The sequence below is a fragment of the Eubalaena glacialis genome, chromosome 2, assembly GCF_028564815.1.
Source record: "Eubalaena glacialis isolate mEubGla1 chromosome 2, mEubGla1.1.hap2.+ XY, whole genome shotgun sequence".
Taxonomy (NCBI): domain Eukaryota; kingdom Metazoa; phylum Chordata; class Mammalia; order Artiodactyla; family Balaenidae; genus Eubalaena; species Eubalaena glacialis.
The window spans coordinates 131,137,947-131,160,242 of record NC_083717.1 but is presented as its reverse complement, the minus strand read 5'-3'; the positions used below and the strand labels follow the sequence as shown (position 1 = coordinate 131,160,242).

The 22,296-nt window shown below is 49.5% G+C and overlaps 1 protein-coding gene and 3 non-coding genes across 4 annotated transcripts; 2 read left to right on the top strand and 2 right to left on the bottom strand.

Annotated features, from left to right (window-relative positions):
- Nucleotides 1-4,108: 4,108 nt before the first annotated feature.
- On the bottom strand, nucleotides 4,109-6,348 carry LOC133085408 (phenylalanine--tRNA ligase beta subunit-like). The gene is given in 3 exon segments (XM_061182436.1): nucleotides 4,109-4,895; nucleotides 4,898-5,952; nucleotides 6,338-6,348. Coding segments are annotated over 2 exon segments (1,767 nt in total). The 5' UTR covers nucleotides 5,928-5,952; nucleotides 6,338-6,348; the 3' UTR covers nucleotides 4,109-4,158.
- A 2,971-nt stretch (nucleotides 6,349-9,319) lies between these two features.
- Nucleotides 9,320-9,409, top strand: TRNAY-GUA (transfer RNA tyrosine (anticodon GUA)). Its single transcript is given in 2 exon segments — nucleotides 9,320-9,356; nucleotides 9,374-9,409. It is a non-coding gene; the product is annotated as a tRNA-Tyr (tRNA).
- Nucleotides 9,410-14,269: 4,860 nt separating this feature from the next.
- LOC133086080 (U1 spliceosomal RNA) lies at nucleotides 14,270-14,433 on the bottom strand. Its single transcript, XR_009699861.1, has one exon. It is a non-coding gene; the product is annotated as a U1 spliceosomal RNA (small nuclear RNA).
- A 6,365-nt stretch (nucleotides 14,434-20,798) lies between these two features.
- On the top strand, nucleotides 20,799-20,962 carry LOC133085963 (U1 spliceosomal RNA). Its single transcript, XR_009699760.1, has one exon. It is a non-coding gene; the product is annotated as a U1 spliceosomal RNA (small nuclear RNA).
- The last annotated feature ends 1,334 nt before the right edge of the window (nucleotides 20,963-22,296 follow it).

Sequence of the window (22,296 nt, the reverse complement as noted above, 5' to 3'; positions counted from 1 at the left end):
TTCTACTTACTCTGCAATTTCCTGGAAATGTCTTATTTTCCCTCTGGTGGTAGAAAATACAAGCTGTTGGTTTTTTGGGTCACCTTTCTACTTGTTCTTTTTCCTCCACGGTTCCTATATAGATTGGTCCTCTGACTTGAGGAACATGTATTCTTACTTTCTCCTGATCCTCCTGTTAACCTACTGGGGAGAGACTTGTGCAAATTAAAGGCTACCATATTCTGTACTATATAGATGGAGTGTTGGTGGAGCTCCCTCGAGAAAAAGGCCCCTTATTTGGTAACTATGTACCTCCTGAAAGAAGAGAGGGATGGCAGAGAGTGAAAGTCTCACACTGCACTGGAAAAGCACTCCAAACTGGAACAAATCCGTGTATGGAGCTGGGCCTTAGCAAATAATGATACTTTTTTAGTTTGAGAGGTAGAACTATTAACAAAAATTCAATTAAAAATCAAGTTAAGAAGAAAAAAAGATAATTTTATTCCGGTCAAACTGAGGATTATAACCCAGGAGAAGCTCAGAACTGTTCTGCTCACTAGAAGTCGAAGGCACAGTCATATATATTTTCTGAGACAAAGGATCATACATCAACATAACATACTGACATTTTACATAAAGTTCACCAAAGATACATAGTCCAGGTAAGCATATACAAATTGAGCAGCAAGTCACCATACCCTTTTACACAGTTGGTATTGGGGGAAGCTAGTAATGTAGTCTTGTTCAGGCTTCAGAGGTGGCACTAGGCCTCTCTCTGACCCGGCAATGACCCTAAAACTGGCTACCTGCCAAACTGCTGAGCTACATGCAGGCCAGCAGGGGTGGCTCCAGCACACACTGTAAATCATTAGATAAGAAAGGGAGTAAGTCATGGGGCTTCTTGAACCTTGAGGGCCTGGCCAGCCCCCAGGGATCAGAGAACATTCCAAAACTTAGGAGTTAAGACCAAGGCATTTATGACAATAACTAGAGCTGCAAACTTGCACGTAGGCTGATTGTTTTCCACCTGCGACCTGGTGTTAAAAGTTGTACTCCTTCAAGTAGCAAACTGAAGTCTCACTGGTAGAGTGGACACACCTGGGGCCCTTCCCAGTTGGGACTCCAGATTGCTGTTCAGGGGACTTCCCAGCACTGCTTGGATCTGGATGTAGGTGCTTCCCCAACTCGGTGATGTATAAACCTCTACCTTTTACTATTCTTTCTTAGTTAGTATACTGTAATCTTTTGTTAATTCAATAAATTCTCTAAATTCTTGCTTACACTGAGTGTAGAGTGGTTATTTTGCCAGTGAATCCTACGAACCTTGAAACCGAAAGTAAAGCTTTCGGCAAAACATTAATGGGTGCTGTGAGCAGTATTCATAAAACAAAATGCCACTCTTTAAAAAGAAAGAGGTGGGGCTTCCCTGGTGGCGCAGTGGTTAAGAGCCTGCCTGCCAATGCAGGGGACACAGGTTTGAGCCCTGGTCCGGGAAGATCCCACATGCCGCGGAACACCTAAGCCTGTGCGCCACAACTAGTGAAGCCCGTGCGCTTGGAGCCTGTGCTCCGCAACAAGAGAAGCCACCGCAGTGAGAAGCCCTCGGCAACTAGAGAAAGCCCGTGCACAGCCACGGAAGACCCAACGCAGCCAAAAAAAATAAATAAATAAATAAAAACAAATCTATTAAAAAGAAAGAGGTTAAAACTAATCAAGTTTTTATTCCTGGATGGGAAGACTTGCCTTACTGCTTGTTAGCTACTGAATGGGGAATATCCACTGGATTGTGTGAGAATTGGGGCCCTAAATTAAAGCGAGCCGAACCTTTAGAAGTTATTAAATGCTTGCGGCTCGTGCCAATTAAGAAAGGACAAGAATGTACTGTGCTGGGTCGGAGAGGCTGGATCCTCCTCTCTGCCTACCATAAGGTACACGAAGCCAAATTAAAATTGGTGGAAGAGAAATCAAAATTGGAGAAAGAATTGTGTGATTTGCAAGGACAATTGTCCATATTACAACGTCAAAATTACATTTTAGCTGACCAAATCTGCACTTTCCAGTTGGTAGCAGAGAAAGCTGCTGTAAAGGTCGCACAAGCTAAATATCGAGAGTGGCATGGTAAGGTTAATTAAAAAGAAAGTTCATCTAGCAATAGCTAAAGTGGGGGTAGATTGGGACCCCGACGCTTGGGATGGAGATATATGGGATGATAGTTCAAATTCAGAGGCAGATGATGATGCAGACTTAGGAGCAAAAACTAGGCCTATACAGGCCAAGGAGGAATTGAACCCACCTAATTTTTATGCACAGCCAGCATGGTGTCGGAAAATGGAAACTGACGCCCAAGGTAATGCCGTAAGAAAGGATACTCTTGAAGATTATACTGAGCATGAAATGAGTGACAGTTTAAGCAGATTCACTCAGAGGTCTGGAGAGCCCCTTATTTCTTGGGTAGTACGCATATACGATGCTGGGGCAGCTGGAATCCTTATCGATGACAGGGATGCAAAGAAATCTGGCACTATCAGCAATGATTCTTTTGTGCAACAAGCCTTTAGAGATAAAACTCAAAATCCCGGAGACTCAAATTTGCTGGAGTTGGTGGCTGAAGGGTGCCTTAAGAAATACCTTTTAGAATCTGCCTGGCCAGGGAGCGACCGCCCTTGGTACACGTTAAAAGATTGCATTCAGAGACTGAAGGAGGAGGCCATGAAAAGTACCATCTTTGTGGGACATGCAGATGAGATGTCACACATGCCTCTAACAGTACAAATGAGAAATAAGATCTTTAAAACGGCCCCTCCAAGCTACAAGCATGTCATTTTAACTCTTTTGTTAAGTGAAACAGGCGTTCCCATCAATGAAGTAATTGATAAAGTTTGCCAAATGGGTGATATAGGAGAATGGAATTTTGAGAGGAAAGAGGATAGGAAACGAAACAAAAGGAATGAAAGAGTATCCAGAAAGGACATGTTCATGGCCCTCCTCAAGGAAGGAGTCCCTAGAGAGAAAATTGATGGTGTGGCCACTAAAGAACTGTAGGACATGTACCGTAAGAAGGGATTGGATGTAAAAAAGGCCTCCCAGAACACGTCAGTGAAAAAAAAAATCAGGAGGAGGGCCCCAGACTAATTTATACAAGAACTTGACACTTAAGTTTTCTAGAATAACTGACATTGGAAATGAACTAAACTGAAAAGGTAGTGATTCTTACAGTTACATTATTCCAGTCAATTCCACTATGCACTCTCAGTATACAAACATGGTCTGTAAATCAAACAATTATTGGTGATTATTGGCAGACCTCCGTTACTTTAATACCAAAGTAAAGATGTTATGGAAAAACCTGAATGAACTTCTTGGCCAGCCCAATAAAACTAACATGAATCCATGTCCTCAAGCACTAAGTCTGACACGAAAAAAAAATGTTTTTAATTTGTTAGAGTTGAATTACAATGCTGTGCCAATCTCTTCTGTACAGCAAAGTGACTCAGTTATACCGTACATACTTACTTTAAAATACTGTTTTCCACTATGGTTTATCCCGAGGGTTTGTATATAGTCCCTTGTGCTATAGAGCAGAACCTTGTTGTTTATCCCTTCTAAACATAACAGTCTGCATCTACCAACCCCAAAATGAAAATGTTTTCACTGGCTTGATTGTAAGGATCTATACAGAAAAAAAGGAATCCCTCAGCCACCTCGCAAGGCCAATACTTTCAACTTCACTACGATAGAAACTCAAGTCAATGTAACTGCTGAGAGCTTAGCTGTTAAAGAACTATGGTAAAATATATCCAAACTGCTGGGAATGCTATCAAACTTTGCGGAGTGAAAAAACACTTCGAGAATTCCGTTAAGTCACAAAAAAGATTCTCCATCACACAAGTTTTTCTGACCATGGTTTAAAAAGGCATTCAGTTGGACGTCACACAAAATCACCGCATTGAGCTTTAACTACAATTTTGTGTGAGTGTGTGTGTGCGTGTGTGTGTGTGTAGTACAAGCTGGCCTGACGCGGGGATGGCAGTACCACCCACGGAGCCAGACACTGCTTTCTACTTTATTCAACATTAATGCACAAGTACAAGTGGACTGACTTACTGTGGGGACAACTAAAGGGCACCTGGGAGGAGAGAGGGACCCTCCGGGCGACAACCACACAACAGAGACCCATCTTCACAAAAAGGGCTCAGTGTTGATTTCCCCGCAAGAGCGGGGCATGGTCAGCTCGAATTTGGTGATAACATCAGGATGAAGGACCCCCAGCTTCCCGATGCTCTGACACCGGGCAAAGATCTCAGCACATCACCCGGGGAAGAATGCAGGGCTTTCTGATGCTTTGATCAGGTATCCTCCCTTCTTTTTACCAGGAGGCACATCAAGTAGCTGCGTGATTCTGTCCAGAAGCCCATGGATTATCTCAAACCCAGAATTTTTGTTGTAATAAACAGCACATAGATGCCTGTAGTTTCTTGCACCTACATCTCTGCTAGAATCTTTTCTTACAATGTCAGAGATTTCAAACAGTTTCAGAGGAAAGGGCATCTTCCGATTCACAGCTATGGTCTTTAGGAGGCCAGGAAGAAGGGTAGTGTGTGCCACCTGAAATTCAGCTGTTATAGGATTACTTATGTGGACTGCCTTTTTTGCAGAGATATCCAAACCCGGTTTATCAGCAATATCTTCTTGGGAGCACAGAGCAAAGGTAAGTGCCTCAGTGAATCCAGCAGCTGCCATGTCGTGTCTCAGGAGTTCTGTGAGTTTATTTAGGGGAAATTCATTATCTATGGTGTATGTTTTCGGGAGAGTCATCTGAATGTTGTTATATCCATAAGCAATAGCTGCATCTTCTATGATATCACAAGCGTGGATAATGTCATTTCTGGTCGGAGAGATTTCGATCTCAATCTGATCCCATCGCCTATGACTTCTGACTTTAAACACATCCTGGTCAGAAGCTTGGCAAGATTTTCTGGAGTTTCTCTGACCCCAACTTTTTTGTTAATTAGATCAGCTCTCACCATCTCCTTTCGATAAGCCAGTTCTGGAAAGGTATGTAATTTTTCATTAGGAAAAACTACTTCAGCTGCTTCAACTGTAAATTGATTCTCACAATATTCACTGAACGTGGTAACAATGATATCAAGAACTATTTTTGCCTTAGTAAAGTCAGTCCCTGTGCATTCAATAAATACATTTCTAGTATTTACTGTTATTTTGGAATGCTTTCCATTGATGGCTAGAGGCATTGAAAGGACGACACCATTGCTATCATAGATAACCGGATACAGAAGTTTATTTTCAATTATATGTGAATAATGTTTAAGGTGGTTGTCAGTCTTGTATACGTTCATCAGTTCACAGGCTGTATACTCCTTGGTCTTATTTAGAGGCTTGAATTTGATATCGGAAGGTTTCTTCGCAGTATAAGTAAATGGGCCTGACAAAGTGTCCAAGTCCCAGGTACCAATAGCAACCAAGGCTCTTTTCCTGCAAATGTTCTGATGTAACTTCTCCTGAAGTTCAACGAAGCTGTCATATCGATCTTTAGTAAACTTTATGTTTCGGAGAACCGCTGCAACAGCGGACGGGCGTATTTTAGCTGTCTCTTCTGTGATGATCAATTTCTGGATTTCTCCATTAGGCATTACCCGTTTATACATTGGAGCCTTTATCCTTTCTTTGAAGACCTGAAGTGCTCGAACCAATCCTTCCAGACACAGGCGATCATATCTATTGGCAAGGACATCAGTTTTGTAGAGAACAACATTAGAGGCCCCCTGTGCCTTTTCATTACCTTGTTCCTTACTTAAAATTTCTTTCTCAGATGTAATTTCATCAAGTTCCAGACCAAATTCAAAACATAGTTCATCAAATTCTCCGTCCATGTAGGTCCGGCCCAGAGCTCGGAAGAGCAGATCGCGCTTTAGGCTGACAGTAGGCATGGCGAGTCCGGCCTACAATTTTAAACTAGAAAAACGATAAACAAATTAACTAGTACAGTTAAAAAGCTTCTCCCCCTCCCGCCACAAATGACTCAGCACTGGTAAAACACAGTTGTACAAGGCCCCATTACATAAAATAGGTACTTATTTTAAAAATATAAAAAAACCAGAGAAAGGCTTCAACGCCGGTGCTGGCTAACAGTAATGACGCTCTCAACTTTTTCACATTTGGAAAAATTGCAGTTGTCAATACACCCCAAGAACAACGTAAAAGATTTGTTTTTTTTTTTCTCTTTACGTAAGAGCTTTTATCCCAAAAAAACACAGACCGGTAACCAGAGACCTCCTAACCCCATGAAAGCAGCGCCACCACTGCCACCAACCCCCATTTTCCTCCCCTAGCGATATACCTAAGCGCTCGCCCCACTCTGCACGCACGGTCACTTCGCTCACGCCGCCTCCGCACCCTCCGCCGCTGCACGCCCCTCGCCCCGGCTTCGCCCAGCCGGGGAACAACCCGGCAGCCTCTGCTGTCCACACGCAGGACGCGGAGGCCCAGGCGGAGGGGGACCAGCAGCCTCTGCGCCCCTCCTCATCTACATACGCCACGCCCCTAGCGCGACCTTCCCGGCGCCCTGTTCTTCCCCGTGGGGGACACCGGAACGAGTGTCTCGCGGCGGGGGGGCGTGGGCGCGCGGCGACGAATCGAGACCTGGAGGGGGAACCCGGGAAGACGGGAGCTCGCGGCGCGCGGCGCCCTGCAGTTGAAGGCGTGGGTCGGGGCTCGGGTCCGGTCTCGCCTTGCTTTCAGCAAAAGGAAAGTTTCAGCCCATTTTTGCCCTCGCCTGTTCGAACTCATCTCCCAGTAATCGAAAACTCAGGAAAGGCCTCTTTGCCGGTTGACGTTAAGCTCTAAAGCCGCCTTAATAAGAAAGCGTGGTAATGTTTCTTCGTGGTGTCTTTCTAAGGAAAAGTGACGAAAGTGCTTCAGGATATGTAGCCTAACCTAGTGGCGCTGCGACGAAAACCCGGGATTCTGTTGCAGAGAGAGGAAACCAGGTGAAAGCGCCGAGCGGTCCTCTCCACCGCAGCCGGGGGAGGGGGGGGGGCTCCCGGAGCGCAGTGCTCAGGGTCAGGCGCCCTTGCCCTCCGGCCTCGCCCCCTCCTGCTGCCCCAGCGCGCACATAGGGCGGCCCCGCAAGTGTCCTCAGGTCCTTTCCGATTTGGACTCTGTCAAAGAAAAACACAGGAGACAGTATTGAAAGTGGTGAGAACAGATTTGATTCAGTAAGTACTGACAAGAGGGGAAAGCGCTGACTGAGCTCCATTCAGAATTGGGCGAGGGGATCTGGGCGTTTTAAAGGAAGAATGAGAGGGAGGGGGCTCCGTAGAGTCAGAAGCGAAAAACTACAAAGGGTTGGTCAAACGTATAGACGCAGGTCTTTTGTGTTTGTCAGCGGGCAGTTACTGAAGTTAGGATGGCTCAAGGCACAGAAACTGGGAGACAGAGGCCCTATCCTTCCCGATTACACTTCAAAGGAATGGCTCCCAGTTCTTGGGAGAGACACTTTGGGGTTGTAAGAGCACCATATTCACAACTGTAGGTCCTTTTCAATGAATGCTCTAAGGAGGGGAGGTCAGGCGCCTGTGTCAGGTGTTGAACTTTCCCAGGCAGGCTTTTTTTTTTTTTTTTTTTTTAATATTTATTTATTTAGGCTGCGCCGGGTCTTAGTTGCGGCACGCGTGATCTTTTTTTAGGTGCAGCATGCGGACTTCTTAGTTGAGGCACACGGACTCCTAGTTGCGTGCGGCATGCATGCGGGATCTAGTTCCCCGACCAGGGATCGAAGCCCGGCCCCCTGCATTGGACCACCAGGGAAGTCCCTCAGGCAGGCATTTTAATGGGGGGTGGAGGTCAAGCCCAGGGAGAGAACCTTATGCTTCTGGAGGCCAAGCTAGAGTCTGGTCAAGTCTCTTAGTGCAGGAAATGGTTTGGATGGGTTGTTACCTGCGGAGAGTTCTGCAGTTCTCCAGTGAAGAAATTCTCTGTTTTGTGATCACGCAAGATAACGCTGCACCTTCCCCCAGGGCAAACCCTGGCTCCTAGCCCCTTCTTTTATACCCTGATCTCCTCTTTGATGACATCGGGCATTTGTCCACTCAACAACTGTTTACGGCATACCCTGTGCTAGACACTGTTCAGGAATTTGGGAACAAAAAGGCCTCTTGCTGCTCATATTTTGGTTAGAGACGGGGGTGTGGGGCGTGGGAGAAAATCGACAATAGACACAGTAGGTAAATTAATTAGTATGTTAGGTGTTAAGAGCTATGAAAAAAGAAAAAAAAATTGAGGAAGGAAAGGGCATGGGGAGTTGTTGTAAGGGGGCAGGCTGCTGTGTTACGTTAAGTGGTCAGAAGAGGCTCCCTTGAGAAGGTGCCCATGTGAGCAGACTGGAAGGAGGTGAGGGAGTCGGTCATGGGGCTGTCTGGGGGAAGAGCAACCCTAAGCAGAAGATCAGCTAGAGCAAGGGTCCAGGTAGGACTGTGTTTGGAGAATAGCAAGGAGGCCCTGTGTACAGGACAAAGTTTAAGAGTTGTACCAAAATTAAGTCAGAGAAGTGACTGGGTGGGGTTAAGAACTGAGGGTCTTGTAGACCTTTGTAAGGATTTAAGTCTGAGTGAACCAGAAGGTTTCGAGAAGAGGAGTGGCTTGATCTAAGCACCCACCCCCATCCCGCCCCCCACCCCGCGAAAAGGAAAGAAAATCACTGTGGCTGTAAAGGTGGCAAGGGCGAAAGCAGGGAGATCAACAGGAGACTTGCGTAACCCAGGCAAGACGATGTCGGCTTTGAAGGGTGGCAGAATGTGCCACACCAAAAAATGCCATTTTGGCCAAAGGATTATTTTGAACTAAAGGCGCTTCAAAAGCACCGGGTGGCTAGGCGGTTGGCAGCCGGCTCCCCGGTGCCCCTCCCTGTGGGTTCCCCTCTCGTCTGCCAGGCCTCCCCCCCCCCCACGGGCGCATCCATTTCGCCAACGCCGCTCCCCTCGCCCTCTTCCCCGCGTTCTGGCCGCGGACCGCCGTGGTCCCCACCTGTAGAAAGGGGAGGGGCGTGGGGAGGGGAAAGGAGGCCACAGGTGAGCGCGGGGGCCCAGGCATCTTGAAAGTCGCCGCCCCCATGCCGGGCACCACCGAGGCCCGGCCGCAGCCACGCCGCAAGATTGCCCCGTCCTCCCGCCCGCACCGGGCGGCGTGGCGGCGCGGCGGCGCGTGCACCGCTCTCTTCAAAGGGGCTTCCAACCAGCCCTGGGCCTGTCTCACCTCGGGCGTCCCAGTGCCGTGCTCCGGCATTTCCAGAAAAAGTTAAGGGCCCGGGCCTGGCGGCGCGCACCCTTCGATAGCTCAGCTGGTAGAGCGGAGGACTGTAGACCCGACACGTGTGGACATCCTTAGGTCGCTGGTTCGATTCCGGCTCGAAGGAGGTGCCCGTCGCTTTTGCGCCCTCGTGAAGGGCACCACCCCGCCCCGGGGCCAAGCCCCGCCCAAGGCCCTGAGGCAGCGCAGCATCCTCTCTCCCCCCCGCCAGAGGCGGGAAAGCCTTTGGGGGACGCCCGCACAGCCACGGGGGGGCCGTGGCCAGGCAACACGCCTGCGCCTTCCTCCCGCCCGCAGGCCACACGCCCGCCCGCAGCCCGATTGCTCCCGCCTTAGCGCGCAGCCCCGCCGGCCCCAGCGCGGCCCGCGCCCTCTCCACTTTTATTCACCCACCGCCCCCGCTCTGCTCGACGCGCGCACATCCCTGCCAAACAGGGGGGCACGCAGGAGCTGCCCACCAAAAGCCCTGGAGGCCGACAAGCGCACAGGCCATCACACGGTCAGGGACAACCACGGCACCCTTCCTGAAAACCCCCTCTCACTCCCGGGCTCAGTCCCCAGCTCTGACCCCCAAAGGAAGGTCACTGTCTCTGTCTCTCCCGGTCACAGTCTTTCAGTCTCCCAGCCTCTCTCTCTCCTTCCCTGTCTTTCCCATGGTCTCTACAGGTACAGACCTGGGGAGACAGAGAACCTTCCCAACCGTCTTAATCTATTTGTGGGGCAGAACTGCCACCCCGAGATCTTCCAAGCCACATTCTGCCACCCTCCAAGACACTGCCAATTGTGTACCTGCGCGGAAGCTGACACCGGCAGGAGCAAAACGCAGCAGGGCTCTCAGTGGGCCTTGACAGTGCCGATGAGAACCTTCCAGGTGTCCTGTCAGTCTGAGGACAGGGCGGGGGAGGGGGGGTGGTGTGGCCCCCTGGAAACCTCAGCTTTCATATGCCTTCGCACCTATTCTGGTAGCCGCTGGAGGGGTTGAGTTCCCGCCGAAAGAGCAAAGATTGCTCACACTGTACAAGGGTGGGAAAACGCCCGCACCCATTCTTCTGCTACATCTGATGGACATAGATAGATGATAGATGATAGATAGATAGATAGACAGATAGATAGGTAGATAGAAAGGGGGTGGGGCGGGAGAAAGAGAGAGAGAGGAAGATTGCCAGCAAAAGCACAGACAGAGCTCAGAGCGCCCTGAGAGCCAGGGGCAACGGGGGCTGATGGCAGGGAGCAGAAGGGCGGAGGGTGGGGAGCTGCCATCATGGAGGGGCGCACAACTTCACCTCCTTGCACAAACCACTGGCCTGTGGCCTCTGACCAGCCGGCTACCTTTAGCCTTGGGTCCTTAAGGCTGAATTGGCGGGACCAAGAGGAAGCTGCCGAGGCCCAAGCAGAGAGCACCCAGGAGGAAATGGGCCGGGCTTTCAGCAAGAAGGAGCAGCTTCACCTTGGGGACAGAGCCTGGTTGGGGTGGGATGTGTGGGTGCCGAGAAGAACGCCGCGGGTGGTCCTTGCCCCTCCCTTCCTGTGGGAAGGAAACGCCGGAGACTCACCGAGAGGAGTCACAGCAGAACCCCGATGGGAGCGTGGCTCTCTGAAACCTCGGGGGCCCAGCGCTGCCTTCCCCTGACCCCTGAGCCCACAAGCCCTTTTTCGGTTCTGGTTCTGCCTCTCAAACCGGAGACTGCGTTTCCCCACACGTCTTCCTCTCCTGGCAAGCTCCTATGGTTGCCCCCCCCCCCGCCCCCCCCACCCCCGCTGCGGTCTCAGCCCTCCTCACGGTCTCACTGCTAACTACGAGGGGCTGACCTGGAGTCTGTGGAGTCTCCATGGGTCTGGGAGGCCGTGCCACTGCAGTCTGACAGGTGACCTTCAGCAAGAGTCTATTGCTCTGCAGCTGCAGAAAGACCTCAGCCTCACATGTCACCATCTGCAGAGACCAGCGGATGAGGACCAAAGAGAGAACCTCAGGCCTTCGTTGGATATACCCCCGACGGGATGTGGAGGTGTGGAACCCTTGGGAACCTGGCTTTGGGGGAGTGGGCGGGGTGCGTGGGTTTTGGTGACCGGCACAGGGGAGTGTGAGTCTCAGCACGGCCAACTCTTCTTGTCTGGGTGTCACAGAGAGTAGCAGGGGACCTCTGAGGCACTGCCCCTCACCCTCCAAGGGGCAGAGGTGCCTGCTGCCCGGTCAGGGAGCGGCGACACACTCAGCTGAGGGAAGGCCACTTTGGTGTGGCTTGCCGTGCCTCTGTGGGACTTTTGCTGGGTGGGTTAGTGGTCTTGGGTGGTGGGCACACACCAGGTGGGATCCGAAACGTTTGTAAGGAGTCCAACCTGGACACCTGTGCCCTCTGCCCCTCCCTCTGGACTCCAGTGCCTCTCCGGGAAGTCCACAGAACCTTGACCTCTTTCAGGAAGCAGCCGCCTCTGCCAAAGGAATCGGGGTAGGTGGGCGAAGGAGGGGAGCCAAGGCTGGATATCCACGGGCCTTGTGGAGCCCTGGATGTGCTCTCTCCTGAGACGCCTGATGGTCCTTCTCCATCGCTCCCCAGTAAGCCTCACTGCGACAGAAAGTCATTGTGGGCAGGAGGGCGGAGGGGCATATCAGCCCCCAGGGGAGGCGAGGCTCTTAGGTGGGGAAAATACAAGCCTGGAACGTGCAACTGTGCCCAAAAGTAAAGGAATGTACAGTGACTGATTCGGTGGCATGTCAAGCACACAAGAGCCAATTCGAAAGGGTTCCCACTGCCAAATCAAGGTGATGATAATAACGGAATATAATCCATTGAGTAAAATAGGTACAGGGCCTAACAGCAATGACACACCAGATTCTGGTCTCTAAGTATCATTGTCCAACAAAAGGAACCAGGGCCAATAAAAGGAACCAGGGTGGGCTTCCCTGGTGGCGCAGTGGTTAAGAATCCGCCTGCCAATGCAGGGGACACAGGTTCGAGCCCTGGCCCGGGCAGATCCCACATGCCGCAGAGCAACTAAGCCCATGCGCCACAACTACTGAAGCCCGCGCGCCGTGCTCCGCAATAAGAGAAGCCACTGCAGTGAGAAGCCCGCGCACCGCAACGAAGATCCAACGCAGCCAAAAGTAAAAATAAAATAAATTTATTAAAAAAAAAAAAAAAAGGAACCAGGGTTCCTCGGAGACCCACTTAACCACTTCTTTGGGTTTTCATCTACATACATGCAAAAATCTGCATGTTTTCCTCCTGTTTAAAAAAATTTTTTTTGTTTTTAATTAATCGCTGTGCACGAGCTTTCTCTAGTTGCGGCGACCGGGGGCTAGTCTTCGTTGCGGTGTGCGGGCTTCTCATTGCGGTGGCTTCTCTTGTTGCAGAGCACGGGCTCTAGGCGCGCGGGCTCAGTTGTTGTGGCTCGTGGGCTCTAGAGCTCAGGCTCAGTAGTTGCGACGCACGGGCTCAGTTGCTCCGCGGCATGTGGGAATTATCCTGTATCAGGGATCGAACCCGTGTCCCCTGCGTTGGCAGGCGGATTCTTAACCACTGCACCCCCCGGGAAGTCCCCGCTCCTGTTTTATATCCATTTAATACTCAGGCCCTGCCAGAGACCCTCAAAGGGTAAAAAGTAAAGTTTTGCCTCCCCTACAGCTTGAAGCAGCAGAAGCAGTAGATCAAGAGAAGGGGCACGTATGTGAGAAAAATAAGGTGCTTACACTTGACTTGCATTTTTGTGCTATCTGTAAAAATGACCACATTCTCCTAAAGTGATAAGGAGCTGAAAGAGGCTAGGTTGGAGGCTGATGGCGTGGCCTGGTGCGTCCCCTCCCAGGGCTCAGGGACTCTGTTCCGGTTTTTGGTTTTGTCCGTAGTAGCTCTCACCCTGGGACTCAAGCAAATGATGTTCAGAGATATTGCTGATGAAGCGGAACAGGGAGCGTTCTGTGATTTCTCTGTAGGAAGGACACAGTATTATTCATCTTACCTGGACTCAGAACTAGAACCTGCTGGGGAACAGTGTCCGTTTTATTTTTAAGCCTGAGATGAATACGTTATAAATATACATTGTATGGACGCGTGTGTGTGTTTCCGTATGTATGTATATATTACATGTATCTCTCTCTCTGGGGTGTTTTGGCTAAGCCCATCGGCTTGGGGAATCTCAGTTCCCTGACCAGGAGTTGAACCCAGGGCCGTGGCAGTGAACGCACAGGGGGTCCGAACCACCGGCCAGGCAGGGAATTCCGTCCGTACTTTTTTTTTTTTTTTAATGTCACTTACTAAACTGGGTGATTTACGGTATGGTGCTAGTCCCACATGTAGAGGTGCAGATTGCTTTTCATTATGCGTTAGTTACTTCAGGACGCAGAATAAAGTCCACTGATCTATACCGACAACTTCTCTTACTTCCTGCATAGCGTTCCATACTCATCCACCTCTTACGCCTAACTTACCTTTCTCCATAAGCTTTGTTTTCCGTGCGGGTGGGGCGATTGCTATTTTCAAATTAACTTTCATTATTGGTAGAGATGTTACACGTAACCGGTTTATATAACGTTTGTTTTCATCTGATTTTGTTAGTATGATACTCTGGTTTTGCTCACGTTGCTTCAAACGTCAGTACTTCTGCGGAGTCTGCATTTCTTACAGGCGTAGATCTTTCTTCTTCGCTGTCAAACACTGCACATGTTGGTAAAGAGCAACAACGAAACAGAAACGTAAGTGACTCGGAAAACTTCAACAACGGAAAGAAAGCGCTTCAGAGACCAACAAAGCAAGGTCGATTAGAAGTTCATAGCACATGACCCTGTCAGAACCCCCGAAACCCAGTACACGAACACCAAGAAAAACACCTCATTCCGCGCAGTAGAACTTCTCAAGCCATACCGTAAATAACGTCAATGCACGTACACCCCAGGAACACACGACACCCACCCGTGACTTCAGACGTCCAGTCTGAAAACTCAGTTCTGTTCGTTCACCAAAGCAAACACCAGGGGAGAGCGCGAACGCAGTCCCCCACTACCACAAATTATGCAGTCGAGTTTCCCACATTTGGGGAAATCGCAGGGGTCAGCACATCCCGAGTGCAATGGATAAGCCTCGCCCTGGGAAAACCACCTTCGTGATCATGGTATCTCCCCTGCCAGGTAAGTATGAGTTCCTTCCTCACCCTCGCCCCACACCCTCGCGATCGCCCACCTCTTCACGCACGCTCACTTCCCTCACGCCCTCTCCGCGCCCTCCGCCCCTGCATGCCCCTCGCTCCGGCATCGCCCACCCCGGCAACAGCCTCGCGAGTCCTCGGCTGTCCGCACGCAGGACGCGGAAGCCCAGCCGGAGTGAGACCAGCAGCCTCTGCGCGCCTCCCTATCTGCATACGCCGCGTCCCTCTCCGGAAGTCCCGCCCCTCTAGTCTATCCCCAAGCCGGCTGAGGACAGTAGCGAGAACGCAGGAGGGATCTGCTCAAGAGTCTTCGACTTAAAATGAACATTAGGTTCTTGTTTAAAGTTAGATTGAGGGGTTTCACTTTTTGCACCGTCTATGTCTAACCTTTTCCCCATTGGGAAATCGCTATGTTTGGGGGCAGTCAGCCCTCAGGCGGCTTTCTAGTCTGTTACTTTCTCTTTGGCTTGTGTGGCCTCGAGGAGCTTAGGGCAGGTTTCCTTGACCTCCAGGTTTCTCGAGATATGACGCATTGACGATGTTAAGCGAAAAAAATAAAGTGCACGCATATATGTAGTATGCTACCCTTTGTCTATGAAAAATGTGAAAACAAGAAAATTATACACCGTCTGTCAAAAAGAAACCCAGGAGTGTTAAACCAGAACTGATGAAATTACCTATATGGGTGAGTGCAAGGAGAGAGTGACAGTTTTCTGAGCGTACCTTTCTATGTAATTATTTTGGGAACGCTGTTAACATTTTGGATATTTTTTTTTTTTTTAATAAATTTATTTATTTATTTATTTATTTTTGGCTGTGTTGGGTCTTCGTTTCTGTGCGAGGGCTTTCTCCAGTTGTGGCAAGCGGGGGCCACTCTTCATCGCGGTGCGCGGGCCTCTCACTGTCGCGGCCTCTCCCGTTGCGGAGCACAGGCTCCAGACGCGCAGGCTCAGTAGTTGTGGCTCACGGGCCTAGCCGCTGCGCGGCATGTGGGATCTTCCCGGACCGGGGCACGAACCCGTGTCCCCTGCATTGGCAGGCGGATTCCTAACCACTGCGGCACCAGGGAAGCCCTTGGATATGTTTTTGAAACACCGGGGGGGGGGGGGGGGGGGGGAGGGACTTCCCTCGTGGTCCAACGGGTAAGACTCCGCACTTCCAACGCAGGGGGCCGGGGTTCGGTCCCTGGTCACGGAACTAGACCCTGCATGCGTGCCGCAACTAAGGGTTCACATGCCACAACCAAAGATCCCACAGGCCACAACTGAAGATAGCACGTGCCGCAACTAAGACCCGGCACAGCCAAAATAAAGGAAGGAAGGAGGAAGGAAAGAAAGAAAAACTGCTGCTTTAAAAAAAATACAGGGGGAGGACTTCCCTGGTGGCGCGATGGTTAAGAATCCTCCTGCCAATGCAGGAGGACACGGGTTCGAGCCCTAGGTCCGGGAAGATCCCACATGCCGCGCGGAGCAACTAAGCCCGTGCGCCGCAACTTCTGAGCCTGCGCTCTAGAGGCCGCGAGCCACAACTACTGAAGCCCGCCCGCCCGCTCAGAGCCAGGGCTCCGCAACAAGAGAAGCCACCGCAATGAGAAGCTCGCGCACCGCAACGAACAGTAGCCCCCGCTGGCCGCAACGAGAGAAAGCCCACGCGCAGCGACGAAGACCCAGCGCAGCCAAAGATAAGTAACATTTTTTTAAAAATACAGGGGGAAAAGACCCTAAAATTGGATATACGTACAAATGAACCTAACTGTATCTCAGATGACTAGTGTAACCACACTGGAGTAGAAATAAATAACCAACCGAAATGACTTTTGAACGCAGTACATTGACCATAACCGTTTTCAACTCTAGAGACAAGAACTGCAAATACTGAAGTGTCCCCTAGTAGGCTGGTATTTCATAGCTATGTGGTTGTAACAGTTTTGTACCAATGCGGTTGTATTGTAGGATTGAGCTAATGAGTAAATGGAGGCTGGGAATCAAGGTTCTCACTGTTGAAGAAAGGAGATGCAAATACAGAATGGCGGAGGGCAAGGAGGAACCATGTGGTGGTAAGTCGAAAATTGGAATTGAAGATAATCAGTACAGGCCCATTATTATTTTTTTAAATTAATTTATTTATTTTTGGCTGCATTGGGTCTTCGTTGCTGCGCGCCGGCTTTGTCTAGCTGCGGCGAGAGCGCGGGCTACTCTTCATTGAGGTGAGCGGGCTTCTCATCGCGGTGGCTTCTCTTGTTGCGGAGCACTGGCTCTAAGCGCGCGGGCTTCAGTAGTTGTGGCACGCAGACTTCAGTAGTTGTGGCATGCAGGCTTTAGTAGTTGTGGCACGCGGGCCCAGTAGTTGTGGCTCGTGGGCTCAGTAGTTGTGGCTCACGGGCTCTAGAGCGCAGGCTCAGTAGGTGTGGCGCACGAGCTTAGTCGCTGCGCGGCATGTGGGATCTTCCCGGACCAGGGCTCGAGGCCGTGTCCCCTGCATTGGCAGGCGGATTCTTGACCACTGTGCCACCAGGGAAGTACCTGGGCCCCCTTTTTTTTTTCTTTTTTTTTTTAACATCTTTATTGGAGTATAGTTGCTTTACAGTGGTGTGTTAGTTTCTGCTGTATAACAAAGTGAATCAGCTATACATATACATATATCTCCATATCTCCTCCCTCCCACCCTCCCTATCCCACCCCTCTAGGTGGACACAAAGCACCGAGCTGATCTCCCTGTGCTATGTGGCTGCTTCCCACTGGCTATCTGTTTTACATTTGGTAGTGTATATATGTCCATGCCACTCTCTCACTTCGTCCCAGCTTACCCTCCCCCTCCCCGTGTCCTCAAGTCCAGTGTCTACGTCTGCGTCTTTATTCCTGGGCCCATTATTTTTAATAGATATAGATATGTGTAGGGAAACGCACTGTCCTGATCCTGCTTTCTAAATGTCATTCTCCACTAAAAAGAACCAGGGCTCTTTGGAGAAACAGATGATTTTCAGGAGTCAGGGAAGGTACAAGATGAGCCTGGAATATCTTGTGCCAGAAAATGCTCCAAAAATTATATGGACATGTCAGAAGGACACAGTAGCCAACCTGAAGGGTCTTTCATAGGCCCAGTATGAGAACAACCAAACATCAAAATAAATGAAAACAGTCATGGATTATAAACAACTAAACACAACCATGAGTTCACGTTGATCACAGAGGGAAGGAAGGAAAATTCTTCCTTACAACAGAATGCCAACTAAGAAATGTAGAATGAATGACAGAATTAGAAAATCAGCATTTGGCAACCATAATGCAAGTCAACAGTGGATACCAAAAACTATTGGGTTAAGGTTTTGTAACGGATATTTACATATCCTCAATTATCTCCACACAAATTACTTAATAATTACAAGGGGCAAACCTGGTGAACACCCCCAGTGGCAGAGGGTTACAATACTGGCCCCGGTACCATGTTCTTCTGCAGCACCCTCCCATGTTGACTCTGGGCTTGGCTATGTGACTTGCTTTGGCTAATGGAACATTAGTAAATGCGATGGAAGCAGAAGACTGAAAAACAGTTGCTCGTTGGGAGTCGCGCTCTCACCTGCTGTCCTGAGACCACCATGAGAAGAAGCCTGACTTAGCCTATTGGAGGATGAAATTACGGGAGTGAAGATGAATCATGTCAACTGAGGGCCCGCAGACTGACCCGCCCCACTGTCCCACGAGCTGACTGCAGCTGCACGAGGGGTCCTACATCAGAGCCGCAGAACTGCCCGGCTCAGCCCAGCTGCAGTTGCTGACCCCAAAGAATGGTGAGCAAATAACATGGTCACTATTTTAAATCACTAAGAAGTTTTAGGGTAGTTTGTTACACAGCAGTGGATAACTGATACACCACCTTAACCAAGTAATCAATGTTAACACCACCAATAACTGAACAAACTGACTTCACGTGCCTGCAGTGTGATGCCCAGAGGAGGACACTGGATTAATTTGATAGGGCTGTCATAATAAAGTACCACAATCTGGGTGGTTTAAAACAACAGAAATTTATTCTCTCACAGTTCTGGAAGCTACAAGTCCAAACTCAAGGTGTCAGCACGGCCATGCTCCCTCCGAGATTCTGGGTAGAATCTTTCCTTGCTTCTTCCTCGCTTCTAGTGGTGACAGTCAATCCTTAGCTTGCAGCTACATCACTCCAATCTGTGCTTTGTCCTCACATGGCGTTATCCCTACGTGTCTCTGTCCTTACATGGCATTTTCCTCTTATAAGGACAATATTCATATTGGATTGGGGCCCACCGTACTGACCTCACCTTACCTTGATTGTATGTGCAAAGATTCTATTTCCAAATAAGGTCGCATTCATAGGTATCAGGGGTTAGGATTTCAACATATATATATATATTTTTGGAGGGACATAAGTCAACATGTAAACAGATACAGTACCATTTATGTCGTCTACGTGTCAAAAATGCACACTTGAATGTAATTATGAGGAAATACAGGACAACCTAAAAACCAAGGATATTCTACAAAATAACTGGCCTGTAATTTTCAAAAATGCCTGCATAATGAAATAAAACGATGGGCCTGGGGATTATTTCAGATTAAAATGGGTTAAAGAGACAGGATACAGAATGCAACATGTGATTTTGAATTTTCCTTTGCTATAAAGGACATTCCTGAGACAATTGATAGAAATGGAATAATGTTTATAGAGTAAATAATAATATTGCATCCGTGTTAATTTCTTGATTTTTATAATTATCCTGGGGTTAGATAAGAAAATGCTGTATTTTTAGGAAATACACACTAAGAAAGGAAACTTCCTGAGACAACCAGTAATCAGAAAAGGGTGCTTAGGACTTCCCTGGCGGTCCAGTGGTGTGGTTAAGCCTCCCCGCTTCCACTGCCGCTGGGCGTGGGTTCCATCCCTGGTTGGGGAGCTAAGATCCCGCATGCCCCACGGCGCAGCCAAAAAAAAAAAAAAAAAAAAAAAGAAAAGAAAAAGAAAAAAGGGTGCTGCAATACGTTTCCTCTGATCTTTTCGCAGTTAGGACCTCAGGAAACCTTCCCTGACCCTATAGTCTCCAGTCCTGTGTCTAGCCTCGCTTTGCTCCGTAGCACCGACCACAATAGTATAACGCAGCACAAGGTCCACTGGAAGTCGACACACAATAGTTGAATCGTTTTGTTCACGTCTGGGGAGGATCCACTTGATCTCGAGAAAGAATCTTCACGTATGGAAGAGGAAAAGACAAATCCGGGCGGCTGAAAGAGGCAGCCTAGTCCCTCAGGACGAAAACGCGACATTTCCGTGCATTCGATTTTCGGAGACCATTCAACACCCCTTCCCGGCCCACACATCTACCCGTTGCAGGAACGCTTTGCCCTGATAGTCTCTGTTCGTTTTTCTTTGCTGCTCCAAGATTCGATTACTACATAATCTGAACGAAAGATCATGGATGAGGACTAAAACAATTTCATGTTAAACTGATGACGTTTCATGTTTCATGTTAAACTATTTAACATTTGATTGACATTCTGTTCCGTGTCATTTTCACTGAAAGGAAGGTGAGACCACACCCGAGCTCCGACCTGCTCCTGAACTGCAGGGCGCCGGGCGCCGCGAGCTCCTGTCTTCCCGGGTCCCCCCTCCAGGTCCCGACTCGTCGCCGCTCGCCCACGCCCTCCCTCCGGAGACACCGGCGCATCTCGGTCGGGAATTAGTAGGTCCGTATCTCCCGCGGGAAAAAACGGGACGCCGAAAAGGTCCCGGCAGGGGCGTGGCGTATGTAGATGAGGAGGCGCACAGAGGCTGCTGGTCCCACTCCGCTTGGGTCATATCTAGAGACACCTGGAGGTCAAGGAAACCTGCCCTAAGCTCCTCGAGGCCACACAAGCCAAAGAGAAAGTAACAGACTAGAAAGCCGCCTGAGGGCTGACTGCCCCCAAACATAGCGATTTCCCAATGGGGAAAAGGTTAGACATAGACGGTGCAAAAAGTGAAACCCCTCAATCTAACTTTAAACAAGAACCTAATGTTCATTTTAAGTCGAAGACTCTTGAGCAGATCCCTCCTGCGTTCTCGCTACGGTCCTCAGCCGGTTTGGGGAAAGACCAGAGGCGCGGGACTTCCGGAGAGGGACGCGGCGTATGCAGATAGGGAGGCGCGCAGAGGCTGCTGGTCTCACTCCGGCTGGGCTTCCGCGTCCTGCGTGCGGACAGCCGAGGACTCGCGAGGCTGTTGCCGGGGTGGGCGATGCCGGAGCGAGGGGCATGCAGGGGCGGAGGGCGCGGAGAGGGCGTGAGGGAAGTGAGCGTGCGTGAAGAGGTGGGCGATCGCGAGGGTGTGGGGCGAGGGTGAGGAAGGAACTCATACTTACCTGGCAGGGGAGATACCATGATCACGAAGGTGGTTTTCCCAGGGCGAGGCTTATCCATTGCACTCGGGATGTGCTGACCCCTGCGATTTCCCCAAATGTGGGAAACTCGACTGCATAATTTGTGGTAGTGGGGGACTGCGTTCGCGCTTTCCCCTGATGTTTGTGTTTGTTGAAAGATAGCGTGAACTGTTTCTAGTAGGTAACGAAGATGCTGCTAGTGACTAGCAATAACAACAATGTGTGTTCCAGGTTTTGGTATTACTGTAAGGTTCAGGAGGGGCGTGGGTGCTGTGGTCTCCGTATAGGATCGTGCAGAGACTGCGGTTTTCTTAGCTGCGTAGACTGGACTGAGGCACTTGGTTACGGTGTTCTCAATTACCGTGTGTTTTCTATCTACTGCAGTTTTCGGCGGCTTTTCACTAACAGTAGTAAGTGTTGCATGGTAGTACAGAAGTGAGCCCGTAAGGAACGTGGAGTGGTAGTAGAGACTGCTGTTGGCACTAGTGTGAGCAAAAGCAGGTTTTTATACTAAAGCACGTCAGTACGGATAAACGCCGTTACGCTGCTTTTTGTGAAATCCGGGACGTAACTTAGAGCTTTGCTTACTTTCTGAAAACGAACACCCGCAGCCATCGGGGGCAACGTTTTGGAGAAATGTGTTGGGAGTATGGGACTTAAAAGGAAAAAACACTATGTGTGAAACAGGTGAGCAACGAGGAATTACTGTGCGGAACGTTATATGCGGTATCTTGAAGTAACGTCCAATGGAGAACGATCTGAAAGTGTTATAATGCTAGGAATCACTTAGTGTAATGAATAGAGGAGAAGAAACCGCGGTCTTCCCTGAGGGCCCGCTCGTTACACCTCTTAACTTTCACTGCCGTAAACCTGGGCTCAATCTCTGGTTGGAAAAATAGGATGCAGGTCGCGGACGGGCATGGCCAAAGAAAATACGTATCTACATCCACATACGTGTAAAACTTACTGATCGCAGGCTTAAAAACAAAACAAACTTCCTCCGCAGGTTTTCGCTTTGAGTGCAGGTATGATTAATCATACCCAGGGCGAGGCTTACCCATTGCACTGCGGATGTTAACCGTTATGATTTCCCCAAGTGTGGGAAACGCAACTGCATAATTCACGGTAGTGGGGGACTGCGTTTGTGCTCTCCTGTTTCTTGTAGCTTTATTTTTTTTTAACCTTCGTCATCATGCTGTGTATGATGTCCTCATGACTCAGTTAGGACGGGGATTTGTACCTTTTGACATGCCCTACCCCAAATTTTATCAACCTCCCACAGTATCCACCCTTGGCAACCACCAATTTGCTCTATGTATCTAACCTATAAACCTGAGTTTAAAGATTTTTTTTTTTTTTCTTCCCGCTGCGTTGGGTCTTCGTTGTTGCGCGCGAGCCTTTTCTAGTTGTGGTGAGCGGGGGCTTCTCATTGCAGTGGTTTCTCTTGTTGCGGAGCATGGGCGCTAGGAGCA